At 34.7% G+C, this 17,040-nt stretch overlaps 1 protein-coding gene across 4 annotated transcripts in view; it reads left to right on the forward strand.

Annotated features, from left to right (window-relative positions):
• The first annotated feature begins 1,156 nt into the window (after positions 1 to 1,156).
• LOC135219144 (beta-1,3-galactosyltransferase 5-like) overlaps positions 1,157 to 17,040 on the forward strand; it is a 74,263-nt gene continuing 58,379 nt past the window's right edge. The window contains exon 1 of one of the 4 annotated variants that reach the window (XM_064255654.1): positions 1,157 to 1,249. In XM_064255654.1, coding sequence (XP_064111724.1) covers positions 1,243 to 1,249 — 7 coding nt within the window. In that variant the 5' untranslated portion in view covers positions 1,157 to 1,242. Of the gene's footprint in view, positions 1,250 to 1,523; positions 1,672 to 5,987; positions 6,784 to 9,005; positions 9,029 to 17,040 lie in introns of those variants that run through there. The other 3 variants (XM_064255656.1, XM_064255653.1, XM_064255657.1) reach the window with 3 other exon arrangements.

Genomic DNA, 17,040 nt, shown 5'->3' on the forward strand with positions numbered 1-17,040 from the left:
ATATATATATATATAATTGTTATAAAAATTTAAAACAGTGGCGACTGTCTACCGTCTCGAACATTGATTTTGTAGGCAGCAAAGCAAAGTATTGAAAGTTACTTTTATAAATTAGCAAGAGAAAGTGATGATTTTCCTAAAAAAAAAAAAAAAAAAAAAAAAAAACTCAGTTACTATGACAATCAATTGAATTAATATCCATGACAAACAAAACCGCTTGGAAGATTCAGTAATGATTCTTTTATTAAAATTTGAGCTCTACCAGCACAACAGGCGGAGTAGTATAGATAGTTTTCGATCCAGAATGAGACTGCTGTAAACAGGGAAGTCGGCCATGGTGTAGTCAGCATGTTGAGCAAAAGAGAGAACATTTCGGAAATTTGCAATGGTATTGTAGGACCTATTAATCCTTTTAATATGGAGAACACTTGCAGTATGTTTGGATGCCACAATAGTTGAAACAGAGACGACAAACCGTAGTATTACTCAGTCCCCGCTGGTGGGAAATCAAGATTAAATTAAAAAAGATTAGCGAAAGGAGATCATTGTGGATTTTCAAGATAAACAGGGCTAATTTTCAGCGGTCAAATCTTTAAAATTTGAAGTATTTGATAGTGAATTATGTATTTGTTAAAACTTATATTAAATATAAAAGTGCAAAAAATGGCTAGTGTTGTCGAAAGTTTCCCATCGACTGGGTAGGTTCTATGGCCCTAGATGGTGTGGGACGATGCTGATCTGGTCTGAAATTAAACTATGTAAATGCAACAAAATACACGAACTGAAAGGCGGACTCGCGCCAACAGACAACTTACAAGAGGGAATCATCTTTAAAACAATTGACAAAGAGGTCCCGAATGCACACAAGGACAAGAAATTAAAGTTTCAAAAAACCATGGAAAAATCCCATGACGTCACTCTAAAAGTGTCACTGTGTCGCTCACAGTTTGAGTTACGGGCTGCTCAAGGAGCAAGAGCCCGTGCCAGCACAAGGCTGGCTTAATCTCCAACAACAACTCACAGAAAACCCTTATTTGTTAGAAAGAGAATTCATGCATAAGAGAACTAAGTAATGCAGTCTGATGATATCGAGTACACAAAGTGCGTTGATAACTATTCATAAACGTGACCCTTCTTCCTGATTAGGAGGAAGGCAGACAGGGATCTCATGCGCTCATTTTCTTTAGGCAAGCTGTTGGTTGGTCTTACGACGGTGTATACACGGATCTGTGGTTCCATCGAATGGAAGGTCTGTTGCAAGCTTCCCTGATAATATTCTTTATTATAAGGTGTTAATGACCAAGCGTTGAATATTTTCTTTTTCTTATTGGAGGGCTGTTCAAAGAAAAACGGTGTCAGGCGATGAAAGCCTTTAGGGTGTTGTGTCTTATACCTAATTATGTAACCTTTGTGGTTGTCAGCTACGATAAAAAAAAAAAAAATTAAAATAGAGATTGGGAAAAAAGTGGAGGAATGTCAGCTATACCCTTCCTCTCCAGGAGGTATATAACAACACCGTTCCCTCTTTGCCGGTTAGAAATGTAAGAAGAAGAAAATCTCAGATCAGTCCAAGTGGCAGGTCTTGAATGTATGAGATGCTTGTCATTAACCCAAGTGATTCTTGTGTTTGTGAAAATTAATCATGGTAACGTATCCCAGCACTTATAAAAGGTTAGTATAAAGTTAACAGTGTAGCCTAATCAGGCTAGCGAAGGTGTTCTTCATGTGTTTTATGTTTATACTACCTATAATTAAGTGTTTTGCCCCATTAGGTTACTAGATCCAGTTCATCAGTTTCTCTGTTTGGGCCGTTTGTTGAATACACATATATAAATATAGCTAGGTGAACATTTCAGACCAAATTTATAGAACTTATTTAGGCTATCCTACCAATTTTTTTACCATTAGGCTTCCTATTGCTCGTAAACATACCTATTTCAGAAACTTAGTAGTTTATCATACTAATTGCTCATATACCTACCAACCTATTTGTTTTAAACATTAGTGATCGTAAACCAACCTATTTTTGAAACATTGTTGCTCATAAACCAACCTATTTTTTTTAAACATAATTGGTCGTCAACCTATTTTTTTTAATTGCTCATAAACCAACCTATTTTTTAAAACAATTGCTCGTAAACCAACCTATTTTTTTCAACATTATTGCTCGTAAACCAACCAATTTTGTAAACTTTATTGCTCGTAAACCAACCTATTTTTTAAACATTACCTATTGCTCGTAAACCAACCTGTTTTTTTTTAAACAATTGCTTGTAAACCAATTTCATTGTGTGTCTTTCTTGGCCTGTGTTAAGAATTACAGGCGACCACAGTGCGAAAGCAAGGGTTTTATTTTGGAAGGGGGGACAAACACGAGAAATTGGTTATAAAAAGGCTCCTAAAGAGACGATGGCATTACCAGTGATGTATCGTAACATGCCTAGCCTAGTGCTCAGAGCACTGACTTGGGCCTGTAGCTGCTACCCACCGAACCCAACCTGACCTGTTAGGTTTAAATTGAGCAAAATTCAGGGTTATAATTGAATCTAACCTAATTTAGGACCCTGGTTCAGTACCTGGTGGATTGTGACCGCCACCCCTTCCCCTCCAACACACAAGCCTAACCTAGTTTTATAAGTGATAATGTAAATGACAGCGTTACTACATCATTATCTGACCAAAAGCACCAAGCCTTAACTGACCAAGTACTACTTGGTCTTGTCCCTCCCATGGAACCCCCTTCCCTTCCTAACCAGTCCTAGGCAGGGGCATTATTTCAGATTTTTGTTGGGGGGTGGGTTTTTTATTTTGAGCTATTTTATGTGTTTTGAAGCCACATGAGAAAGGTATTTCAGCAAAAACTGTGAGCACACACTGCTGTTTATCTATCTCATCATCACTGGTAGCTAGCAGACAGAGAAGGATCAAGAAATGTGATATTTTTGAGAAATTTCACGTATTTATGATTGCACATTTAAAAAGAAAATATGTTACTTCTTGGGACTTGGGAGGTGAGGCTTGGGAGGGCAAGTGGAGGCTTGGAGGGGGCAACTTGAGTCTTTGGGGGGCAATTGCCCCTCCAGTAACCCCCCCCCCCTTCCAATGACGTCCTTGGTCCTAGGCCGGTGTAATTCGTGGAGTGAAGTAAAGGGTTTTATACAGCCTAACCCAAACTAACCTAGTATCCTGAGTTCCCACTACTAAGAGGCCTTCCCTGGACCCAACTTAACACTGCCCATATTTAGCATATTATATACCCCAAATTTGAGGTCAGACAATTCTGCAGTTCACATGTAGGAGGAGGGTGTAGTACTGTGCTTGCAATACCTCGGGATGGGATTAGTGCGAATGTATCGTCCAGGAAAAATTTACACAGCTAGTATTCTTTCCTGTTTTGCCATTTCCATGAAAAAATTCCCTTCATCATTTACCAACCAAATGATTCACATGATATTTAAAAACAGTTTTCAGAAAAGGATTATCATTTTTATTATTCAGAAGATTAACCGTATTCATATGAAACAAGGTCACAGGGGCCATTGACTTGAAATTAAAGTTTCCATAGATTTTGGTGTTCATTTGAAGGAAGTACAGGAGGTAATAGGAAATACAAAAAGAAGATATCAGGTATTGTACTTACATGAGTAACTCCACATTTATAAAGAGTATGTATAGTCTATACTGTATTTTTTTTTATATAAAACTTAATTGGAAATAAGAAAGCATCCAGTGTTCCTCCTTTGCTTCGATGACTCAGAACAGGCATATCCTGTTATCCGATGTTAGGGAATGTATACAGTGTGTATTAATATTCACAACATACCCTGGATATTGTACGAAAATGTCTGCAATGTCGCACCCTTTATTGGTTATGTACCCCTGCATAGACAAGCGTCAGATCCTGCTACAGATTACCTTGTGACGATTATGTTATATGAAATTAAATCAGATGTGCTTTCAAATGTATGCATTGACGTTCTGATGGAATTATAATAAGTATATTAAGCATTACTTAAATACTGTGGTGAACCTATGCATAGTTGATGCAGGGTGGTAAATATACAATTTACAAAGCATCCGTCAGGACATAACCCTTAGATGACGACATAACTTCTGTTCTCATGCATAATATTTTGCGTGGTTACACCTTACTGATGGGGAACGAACCAGTGAGAAGATATATATGTAGCTACTTAAGCAATTGTCTCAGATTCATGTGAGTTAATACAACGGCAGTGTGATTTTTCTCATTTCTCATCAAGAAATCGGAGTTAATGATTTTCAGTGTTTGGGAACGTTATTATTTTTTGTGAGTAAATTAAAACTTTCATTAATCGAAAAAGTCTTTTATTGTTTGTTCTTGCTTCTAGTATTTTTTCTTTATTAATTGTACACTATATCACAATCTCTTAATTAGGTCTCCTAACACGAGTTTTTTTTTTCAACCCAGATTTATTGTTGTTTAGCGTTGCTTCTTTGGCTTTGTTAGTGAGTTTGTGGGAAATCCTGTTAGTGAGTTATTTTTTTATCTTTTGTTAGAGAAAATATACAATATTTTACAATTTTAACAGAATTACATTATTTAGGAAATCCACATTTATACTAAGAATAAACGTAATGTCTTCACAAATTGTGAACCATGCATAAAACTCTGGAATAACGATACATAGACACTACGACAAACAAAGGTATATGAAATTAATTTCAAGGAACATGTAAACAAATCAGTAATTTGAAAAAAAAAAAATTGCAAATAGAGGAAAGTGGTGCTAAGGGTGTTTTGGCGGCGTCCAAGGTTTGAGAATGTGAAATATTTACGCCCCCATGTAAGGGAGCCTACGTTGCTGAAATTTGAATTAAAAGGTTGCATGGGTGGAATTTCCAGCGCCGATATATGTCCATTGCCACCACAATGACTATGTTTTGGCTTCTATTGTAAAACTGTTAATTTTCATGGATTTTGTTCTGGTAAGAAGCTTAAGTCAGTTTACTCAAGTTCTGTTGTGAATTATCATTTACGTCACCTTAAAGCAAGTTTTTTCCCCCCCATTATACGTACATTCTCAGCAGGATGTTTTAATTTGAAGGCAAGATGGGATGTGACTATCATGAACCAGTTCTTACTAGTTTTTTTTTTTTTTTTTTTTTTTTTTTTCGTCGGTCAGATCAAAAGGTGATGCAGTGTGTATTAAAAATGAACTATGGCAATGACTCAGGCCTTGGGCATGGCATTAAATCTGTGAGTGAATCTCGGTATCGGCCGATAGTCGTGTTTATCACTTTCACACCTGATAATGTCAGAGGCGCCACTGAGAATTGTCGTCGGCTCTTTAATGAAGCTTCAAATTTTAGCCGTCCAGAGACGTTTTAACGGTATTCAGTACATATATAGGCCTACATGTTTGTACCAGAATCCCCGCCCTACTCCTGCATCATTGTGTTTAGCTGAGGTCAGAAAAGAATGAGTCACGCTAAAAAGTCTGGAACTCTTCTAGAAGCTTCATAAAGGTTACATTCTTTTCTTTTAGCTTTTGCATACTTTTGTGAATCATTTGACAATGCTGAGTAATTGTTCAATGTATTTGATCTTTTATTTGTGACTTCTAATCGTAATTAACCGTATATTGCCATCTATCTTACGGTTCCCATCGCAATAACGGCTCGTTGTTCGATTTCATCGTAAAATTCAAGGACAGTTAGGACAGAGGTCAAGGAAAGGCCATCATTTTGTTTGATAAATAGGCAGCGAGCACAGTACTCTTAGACCGAAGTCAATATGGTTCAGTTGGTAGATATTACCTAAAAGAGTTCAACGTCTCTCTCTCTCTCTCTCTCTCTCTCTTTCTCTCTCTCACAGCCTGTTATATTGTGGACTTTTGCTCTACAAATCGGCAACAATTTGGGCCTTTTTTATCGGTACACATACATAGGCAACCATTTAAGACGTTTTCTTTAAATTAAAAAAAAAAAAGTAAATGGTATTGGGTTTTATTCTCGCTTAGAGTTGTAATCAGAATGCACATTTCATGTACGTACATATGTTACATGAACTGACGCACTGTTACCGAAACATGTTTCATATTGCCGTTAGAAATGTCGATTTGAAAAGAAAAAAGAAAACAATGTCGAGTGTTCCAGCCAATTCGTGATGTTTACGAAAACAAAAGTGTCCTTGTGGGTCTTGGGATCATCCGTAATTTTGGACGTTGCTTTCAGCAGCTGATGCAGGATTGATTACTACAGAATTACAGATATCGCCTGGCGAAACTTTCAATTCAAGGAAAGCCAACGTATATGGAAGCAAGGAAGATGGGAGACTAAGTCCTTATACTATTTTAGCTCGATGACGTCAGCTGAGAGGTTCTCGCGCTCTCTGTAGTAAAACCCTGACCCAGCCGCCTCTAGTCTCCACACACACACACACATAGAGAGAGAGAGAGAGAGAGAGAGAGAGAGAGAGAGAGAGAGAGAGAGAGAGAGAGAGAGAGAGAGAGAGAGAGTCACATGTGGGAGGGAGAGCAGCGCGGAACATGGTGGAACCTCCACTGAAAGTGAAATCGGTGCATACGAACTCGAACTTATAAGTACGGGCAGCAGTGCTGTAGCCTTACCATGAAGCTTGCAAGCGGAGGAGGAGGAGTTTCGTTTATTGCGACAGGGATTTGAATTAGTGTCTGCAGTTTATTACGTCGGGATGAGCTAGGTGGTGAGACGTCGAAAGTGATAATAATGTGTCGGTTGTGATATAACTTTTCACTGTTAGCCATCGATATTGTATGAAAGGTAAGGAGATGCTGCTGTCAGTTGATAAGAGCGAGGTAACACTTGTTTATACTTGAGTGCAATTTGGTAAGTGTCACCTTGGCACACCGCTTTTATCCGAAAAGTGTGAGGAAATCGACAATTGAGAGTTCCTTGTGACTTTATTTTACACACACACACACACACACACACTTACACACATGTATTTATTTATACATATCACGTTTTATATATTTGGCGATCAGAGGTTATGAGTGTATTATTGGAATTTATTTTAATTTCAATCTTACTTATATTTAATAAACAAAACAATTATTTAACAACCAAAACAACTTACATTAAAGAATAGATCCACTAATAAAACTTTGTGACATTGCCGTACATTACCTTTTTCCTTAGACATGGCCAAAGATACATAATAATGTAAAGCACTTATCACAAATGTTGACGTTGACGTTGACGTGTTCCAAATTGTCGTTGTCTTGGAGTTAGAACGTTCAGTTTGTTCAGGGTTAATTTCCTATTACAATGTAGATGCCGGCCATGCTAATGAGAAACTCTTACTGTAACTGTTCGCCGTGGCTGTGGTAACCTCCGAGGTAATTTACTTCTTACCTTTGACAGGTACATATTACGCACGCGCGAACTTAAGACCTATTAGGCAATTACTAGTTTAAGTAATTTAATTCATAGTTTAATTTTTTTTATTATTCATTTTACTTATCATTAACGCTAATAGTTACTATACTAAGTAGCATTAAGTTATTTACTTTTAACTTATTAAGAAAAATAGAAAGCTTCGAGTGAAGCTAACGGCCGAATGGCTATTCTCCACAGTCGGACACAAATATCAATCCTTTCTGATTTCTAACACACTCCCCACAAAGGATTGCGATTATAGAATTGCAATGAATATCTTCATTAACCAAACATTATTTATTAAGGCCACCTTAAATCTGGGTACTGCGTTAAACAATTATTTCCAACAACGCTAAATAAAAGTATGGCCAAGTTACTTTAGTATCATCCCTCGTTACTAAAAGTGTAGCATTTTAACTTAAGTCTTCACTTTATTTTAAGTGTAGCATTTTATTTAAATTTTTACACCAATTTTAACTTAGCTTAGTTTACTATAGGCTATCTCCTAATTTTACTTTTTGTTTACATATTTATGTTTTATTTATTTATTACCTAGAAAGTAATTGATTTGCAATGCCCTTAATCCTTGTTTAAAGTTAAAGAATAAAGCATTTAATAAAATATATCCTCATACTGAAAAAGTTTCGAGTGTGTAGCATTTTAGTCAAAATAAAAAACTTGATTATTAGTAATTACAGTAAATAATATACTGAAAAGCAGTATTTACAAATTATCTAAATTTTCCTTTTTCCCTTAGCATTCTTTCAAAATCTTTCGGTAGCCTTTCTCTTGGGTCTTACAGACCTTTCGCCTTGTTCACGTGAATAGATTCAGGTTTATTTATACTGCCTGTTTCTACCTCAATTTCCATTGAATTATCTCTGGTTTGCCTTTCTCTTATAGCATGTGTCACTGACAGTTCCATAGGATAAAGATTACAAATAGAATGATATTCTATAGCCCCATTAGCTTGCTTTAGTTTCCACTGAACCTAATATTATTGTCAAATCCTAATATTAATTCTAATACCTTACCCATCATCCAAATGGTCTGGGCTTATTAATAGCTTTAATTAGGACAATGTCACCAACTTTAATTCTATTTTCCCATTTACTTTGGTACAAATTTCTGCTATGTTCTCTCCAGGCTTAAGAGATAATTTTCATACCATAATTTCTTAAAATTTTCAATAATTTCTTCCTGTATTTCTACATTTCTTCTCTAAAGAAGGTTGACTAGAATCGTCCAACCAACATCACCATCATCTTTTCTCAAAATGAGGGATGAATTACCATGCAATTTGATAAAGGAATTTGGAGTTATAAACTCTAAATTTTCTGAGCTTGATCTATATGTTAAAGGCCTGGAATTTTACGCTAATTGATATTAGAAAGGGTAGTTAATAATTCAAAGTAAGTTAATTTAGATCTTCCTATTACTTTATAAAGACAATTCTTTAACACTCTAATCAATCTCTCCCAAGCAGAACCAACCCATGCTGAATATAAAGGAATTTTAATGTGTTTGCTATTACATTTCCTTAATTCAGATGAAATTCCTGCGACTCCAAAGACCTTTCAAGGATACTTCCACCCTTGAGAAAAGACTTAGCGTTGTCACTGTACAGGTATTGTGGTATTGTGTACATATTACTAAATCTTTGGAAAGCGAGAACAAAATTTTTAGTGGACATGTCTGGTAACAATCAAAGTGCACAGCGCGCACGTTAAGACAATTGAAAACTAATATGAACATTTTTGTGGTCTTACCACTCAACTCATCCCTAACCCAAAGGTGTCCTGTGAAATCAATACCTACATGCTGAAAAGGCTTGACTAAATTCATGTGGTGTTTAGGCATATCTGTAAACTTCGGGTATCTGTAAGCTAAGGCATTATATTTCCTACATATATTACAACTACTCAGCTCAGTCTTTACAGCTGACCTACCCTTTGGAATCCCAAAATCCCTGTTCCCTAAGGGGTAGTTTAATGTAGTGCCTATTCCTAAATGCTGTACCTTCAAATGACAATGCTTTATTAACAATGAGGTAAACCTTATGCTCTTTAGGAAGTAATACTGGGTTATGAACATCAAAGTCAAAGTACAAACACTTAGAATATTCTTCCCCTAGACCTAATTATACCCTTTGAATCTAAAATAAATTTATTGGACACTAGAGGAGGTATATTATTAGTAATATTGGCACTGCTTTGTAAAAAATCTAATTCTACTGTAAAGTATTCTTTCTGTGCAATTTTGACCCAATACTCTAAGGCTTTCTTTTTAGGATCACCACCCTTTAATCTACTACAAATTTTGAACAAGTAACTGGTAATTCTTAACAATTGTTCATAATTTGACATTTTATTTATATTGAGAATACCAGCGTTTACTTTACTTTATTTTGCATAGTGCATACTGTACTTATTTGATGCTTATAGTAAGGCGATATGCTCAATAAAGGGTAAAGAGGCCACTTGTCAAAATCATTACTCAACCATTCTGGACCTTCTAGCCAATAAGTTGATTTACTTAAATATTTAGTATAGGATAAACCTCTGGTGATCATATCAGCAGGATTTCTCTTTGTATTTACATAGTGATAATAAGACAGGTAGTTTAAATAGCTTAGATAATTCAACTTTAAGACCATCTGCCTCAAGTACTCTATTTCTAACAAATTTAGATTTTATTTTTAGTTCTCTGGTCAATAGCCATTTAAAACCACTTGAGCATCAACACAAATATTAATGAATTGAAAATTTATATTATTGTAGGCTTCTAGTAAAAGAAGGTAAACATTTAAAAGCTAGAATTACTCCCATTAGTTCCAAAGTGGGGACACTATGCTCATTTCTCTTATTTCAGTGGAGCCAATTTAGATTTGGAGAACAAATAAGAACTTTTATCATTTTGATTAACCGCATAGGCCACAAACCCATAGGCCTCCACAGAGCTATCACAAAAAATGTGAAGACCATACGAGTCTAGTTTCATTAAGGGACTCTCTAGGAAATTTAAGTTCAGATAACATTTCAAAATCTCTACTAATAATTTTCATTTCCCCACAAAGGTCTTTAGGTAAATTTTGATCCCAACCAACATCTAATTTCCATATTTTTCTCATTAAAATTTTGCCTCTTATTGTTACAGGAAGGACTATATTCAAAGGATCAAATAGAAGTTTGTGACAATACTTTTCTTTTGTGTCTGCTTCTGGGTCTATTTTACAAGGGCGCAAGACTAAAAGAATCATTATTTACGTTGAATCTATAACCCAATACTTTATCCTCTTCGCAAGAATGTTCAACAAGTCTATTATCAGACGACATTTTTTCTCTCAACTCTACACAATTGGAGTTCCAAGACCTTAAAATAAAGCCCCCTTGTTCCATCCTATCATTAGCTTGCTTATACAAATTTTTCATTTCATCAATGTTGTTACCAGTTACAAGAAGATTGTCTACATAAAAGTTATTAGTTAATATTTCTTTACACTTATCATCAGGATAACTTTCTGCGTGATGTTTCATAACAAAATTTAATATAAAAGGTGAAGAAGTGTAACCAAAACTATTGTTTTGTAGCGATAAGATACTAATTTATTTCCCCGTTTCCAAAAGAAACAAAATCTATTTTTGTCCCACTTCATTTTTTTCTAATTTAATCATCAAAAAAGCTTGTTTGACGTCACTCAACATTACATATTTATTAGTTCTAAAGTAAAAGAGCAATTTCAGTATTGAGCCCATTAAATCTATCCCAGGATAAGCTGCTTCATTAAGTGAAGGCAATTCCCTGTAAGTTTTTAAAGAACAGTTAAATACTGGCCTGATTTTTGTGGTAACTTGCTCTTCTAATTTTATAACTGGTCTATGGGGAATCCATATATACTTATGATAGTCAGAAGGACTTACTTTAATTTCCTCGATTATACCATCCTCGAGTTGTTTATCAAAAACTTCCTGGTATTTGTCAATGAGACCCTTTTTATTTACCAAGATACTCTACTGTTCTGTCTAATACCTTAAGTGAAACAAAATGATTAGATGGGACGCTGTCAATTTTATCAGTATACCAGGGCAATTCTACATGATAAAATCCATTATCAAAAGAGATCCCCTCTCTAAATCTGTCAATTTGTTCTTTATCAAAGGAGACCAATTCTTTTTCACACTTTTTTATTCCCAAGGATTCAAGACTCAAAAAGGTGTTCGAGTCCATTGTCTACCTCACTGTCTTCTAATATATCTCTAATGGATTGAAATAAGATTTTAGAGGATCCATTACTAATTTTACCACGCTTTTTGTTTTAACATTCAGTGTTTTTCTTACTAACCATGGGGTCCATAATGGCTCTACTCTCTGCCTCATCCAAAAAGTTGAACACATTACCTACAGGAGCTACTCTATTATTTTACGACTAAACAAGCTCCACCCTAACATTTTAGTCCAAGTTACCGAAGGTAAAAACTGAATGATATCTATTCCTAACAACATGTCAACCTTCATACTTTCATGGTTTCTGTGGTCACAAAAAGTCTCATCCAATAAAGCAATATTATTTTCTTTAAATTTATTTATTATTTGATTCATGCCAGGCACTTCAAAGTTTATATTGAGCGATTTGTCAACTAATAAAGGTATGAATATTAAATTATTGTTTATATTTTATTCCAGTGGACATTTGCTTGAAGCCCTTAGTTTCTTGCCCTATATATGTGCTTACATCACATTCCAAAGCATACAACGCCTCTACATCCTGACAAAGATCTTTAGCTGCAGATTCGGAAATATACGACCGCTGACTGCCAGTGTCAAACAAACATCTGACTTTCCTAGCCTTTTTGTTTGCCATTTCTAAATACAAAGTCATAGTGGGTAAAATGTGAGACGCATCAAAACTTCTTTGAGCAAAACATAAGCTTACGTTAGTTTTAGTAGTTAGTCCGGCTTTATTCAAAGAATGGCACAATGGAGTTTATGTGTTCCCTCTTTCTACACACAGACATTCAAACCTTAACCTTATTTTGTTTCCCGTAACATTCATTGTCTTCGTGCCCTGAACCAGCGCATCTAGTGCATAGTGAAAGTTCCCTCAGTCTGGCCAATCTATCATTATAATTATTAAAGTTAACACATTTTCCCAAAGTATGGCCTTCAGCTGCACACAATTTACAAATTAACTTAGTTACTTTATTTGCAAATTTTTAAAATTTTGAATCGTACTTACACCTACCTTATTTTTCTTTAGGTTTAAATGAACTGCTTAGGACTAGGTTTACTAGAGGTTTTTAGTGAGGGTCTTTTTTCTATTGGAAACAGTTTTAGATAAAGTTTTGATAATTTTTCATTATAATTAGAAAGAATGTCAGATATATTAGGATAATTAGTATTTAATTTGTGAACCAACTCTCTCTTTACTGGTATGGGGAGTTATTAAATACTATATGACTCACAAATTTATGCCCAGAGGACCCCACTTCCAATAAATCAATATTATGTGCTTTCAATTCATGCAGATAGGATTTGATTTCGTTGAGGTAAACTTTCACCGACGAGAATTCTTGATCATATTCAACACTTGGTGCAGCACTCAAATGTTCTTAAAAGTCTCGTCAACAATATAATCTACGTCAAGGAATTCTTCTTTAACATTTCAATTGCCAAGTGGTAGTTACGGTCAGAAATAGTCAAATGCTTAACTACCTTCAAGGCATAGCCCCTAAGGTACCCATGTAAATATATTTGTTTGCAGAATCGGACAGATTTTTTCTGGACCCAATGACATTAAATTGATTAAGGAAAGAATTGAAAGCAAATTTATCTTTCTCCTCTCCACTAAAGTTTCCACATTCTAAAGGAGGGGGTTTTCCCAATCAGACATATTCATTCTAGACATCATTTCAAAATAAAACTTTATCGGCAGATAAGTTGCTAGAAGCCCCACTTAACTCACTTATGAATTGTTCATATTGGTCAAGCTCTATACTAACCTGAATGCTATATTCTGCCTGACTATCTAACTCCTCTTATAAAATGTTCATTACTGATCATTATTTCATGTGTCTCCAAAACATTATTAATTTTTTCATCAAAGTGTTTAACCTGCTCGATCTCTTTTTCGATTTCAGTTTATTTGAGTCTTACAAAAGGAAGAAGTCAATTTATTATCACCATGAAGCTCCGTTAGCTTCTTTAAGTAAATAGTTACCTTCCGTTTGTGTATTCCCCGCATCCTCCTCAAGGATGATATGAATATTCATGGGTTAACAAACTCTTCCTCTTTATCAGACGTGATTAACTAATTATACTACGATAGATTTAGTATCAATAGCCTGCAAATATTTAAAAGATAACACCCCACCTAAGTTTATCGATGCTTACGGTTACCTAGTACATTATGAAAGATTATAATACATAATATAAGTTACTAATTACGTCGCACTTGAGTTCCATATTGGTTACCATTCGAAATACCGAGGCGACAGTTAGCCAGTTAGCCGTTTCTAAAAAAATCACTTACTTCACCGAACGATAAACACATATTACCTCCGAAATATTATGGAATAACACGACAATTTTGGAATTATGTTGGAATTTATTTTAATTTCAATCTTACTTATATTTAATAAACAAAACATTATTTAACAACCAAACAACTTACATTAAAGAATAGATCCACTAATAAAGACTTTGTGACATTGCGTACATTACCTTTTTCCTTAGACATGGCCAAAGATACATAATAATGTAAAGCCTTATCACAAATGTTGACGTTGACGTTGACGTGTTCCAAAATTGTCGTTGTCTTGGAGTTAGAACGTTCAGTTTTGTTCAGGGTTAATTTTTCCCTATTACATGTAGATGCCGGCCATGCTAATGAGAAACTCTTACTGTAACTGTTTCGCCGTGGCTGTGGTAACCTCCGAGGTAATTTACTTCTTACCTTTGACAGGTACATATTATACGCACGCGCGAACTTAAGACCTATTAGGCAATTACTAGTTTTAAGTAATTTAATTCATAAGTTTAATTTTATTATTCATTTTACTTATCATTAACGCTAATAGTTTACTATACTAAGTAGCATTAAGTTATTTACTTTTAACTTATTAAGAAAAATAGAAAGCTTCGAGTGAAGCTAACGGCCGAATGGCTATTCTCCACAGTCGGACACAAATATCAATCCTTTCTGATTTCTAACAGTATATATATACATACGTATATACATACGTATATATATATATATATATATATATATATATATATATATGTATATATATATTATTATATATATAATAATATTATAATATAAATTATAATATTATAATATATATAATTATAATTAATATATATAATATATTATATTGGTATAAGTACTGCTTTTTCTGTAACTTTTCTCATTCATCCCCTACCTGGAGAGAGAGTGAGTTTGGTCTTTGAAATATAGTATATTTACTTTTCGTGTTTTGGAGTTTTTTATGGGCTTCTTTCAGAGAACCTACTGCCTCTCTCTTCAGGTAGGGGACGAATGAGAAAAGTTTCAGAAAAAGTGGCATCTATACCAAGAGGTCACAGATCAACTATTAAGTCACTCTGGTTGACAATTTCTCGTTAATCTTCTCAATCGCTGATTGGAGGAAGATTTTGTCTATGATATCTGCATCCCACGCACACTTTGAGATATTCACTGTCTCTTCCTTTAATCTAAGCTGATTCTACCATCTGGCTTTTGAACTAACAATTGCTGCTATAAATTATACGTGACAAATTCCAGTTTATTCTGTGGTTATGGTTATTTATATGGTTGAAATTAGCTGAGCTGTGGTGTCCATACCTAACTGAACATTTATGTTGTAGTAAACTCTGGGGGAGTACTTTTCCTGTATAGCTAATGTAAAATTGGTCGTAGTCCAGGCAAAGGATTTCGTAAACTCCTATTTGGATAAGGCATTTGGGTAAGTAAAAACAAAGGCGTCATTGTCTTATTCGTGTCCAGGTGTCGGATTTTAATGTTAATTTTGTTGTTAGGCGTCTCTCTGGTGTTTGTCTTGATCAGGACGGTAGAAGATTGGTTTTGCTCTATGAATTGCTTTTTCAATTATGTTTAGATTTAGTTCAAATTCCTTTTCCAGGAGATCCCGTAAGACTCTTAAGAATAAATATTTGGCTACTAAATCTTTGATAGTAATTTAGTATCATGATAACTAAAATAATGAATGTATGAAAGTGAAAATGTTGGTGTTCTGTATATGGTAAATTTCTATTCTGTCATGTCTCTAATTATTAAAACATCTTGAAAAGGAATTTTGTTGTCTGTTTCCCATTCAACTTTAAATTTAATGCTGGGCACTAATGGATTTAATTTTGAAAGAAATTCGTTGTCAATGCCCCACCCTATTATCCCAAAATGCTCGAATATCATCTACATTTATCTCATCCACAGCATGTCTAGGTTTTATTGTGTTTATTATTATTGCAGTTTCAAAATATTCCATGTGTATAGATTAGCTAGACCAGGACTTGAGGGTCTAACTTTAACCCATAAAGCACCCGAATCTTTGTTTATAGAATGAGTCTCAGAATGAAAAGACGTTATTAGATACACATAATTCAACTAACTTTATTATTTTAATATAGGGTACTTACTTTGGTGAATAGGGAATCTACATCTGGCATCACCAGTGCGTTCATATAAATCTTTGCATCTACACGGGACGTTGAAACTGTTGCCTTTTTAGACGCCGTGAACGCACCAGGCGTTGAAAACGCGCGCAATGATTGGTTGTTCTCGTGACTTATATCCCCACTGAACCACCAAGTTTTGGAATTCTTTTAACTACTTTGGTTTTCCCCTGATTCCTCTCATCTCTCGTCTTTCCATAAAGTAGGTCAAATCGTCACCACTAGTCTATAGTTAGTAGAGTAATCAAGCCCGGCTTGCTGTGGTCTGGAGGCGTGATGTACTACATTGTGGTGTTTGCATTATTCATGTGTTCTACAAGAATATCTTAGGCCTATCTTGTATGGTCTAGCGTCTACGTCATCTCTGCATTATGACCCCTTGTGTTTTACCCCATGATTTAGTACGAGTAATATTCCTTTGCTCCATATTTTAGTACGAGTGATATTTCTCTACTCCAAAATTTTAGTGCGAGTAATATTCCTTTATTGCATATTTTAGTAAGAATAATACTATTCCTTTACTCCATATTTTAGTAACAGTAATATTCCTTTACACCATATTTTAATACAAGTAATATTCCTCTACTCTTTATTGTAGTACGAGTAATATTCCTTGACTCCATATTTTAGTAAGAATAATATTCCTTTTATAAGGAGCATCACTTGTAATTGGAAGTGTTTTTATAAAAGACAAATTAAACCCACTAAATAATTCTTTAGGAGCTGAATCTTTCATTTGCTATTTATGTTTGTTAATATTTTGTTTAAACTAGAAAAGTGTTTACTTTCCCAATGACCGAATATTATGAATTTTGTTGTAGTTACAGTAAAAAAAAAATTATGATGTTATTGTTTGCCATTGCAGCTAATCGTAATTTCATTTATGCTTATCGCATAACGCAAATTACTTGATTGATTTTATTGATTGTCGCAACAAGTGAATGTCAG

This window comes from Macrobrachium nipponense, chromosome 1 (genome assembly GCF_015104395.2).
Source record: "Macrobrachium nipponense isolate FS-2020 chromosome 1, ASM1510439v2, whole genome shotgun sequence".
Classification (NCBI taxonomy): domain Eukaryota; kingdom Metazoa; phylum Arthropoda; class Malacostraca; order Decapoda; family Palaemonidae; genus Macrobrachium; species Macrobrachium nipponense.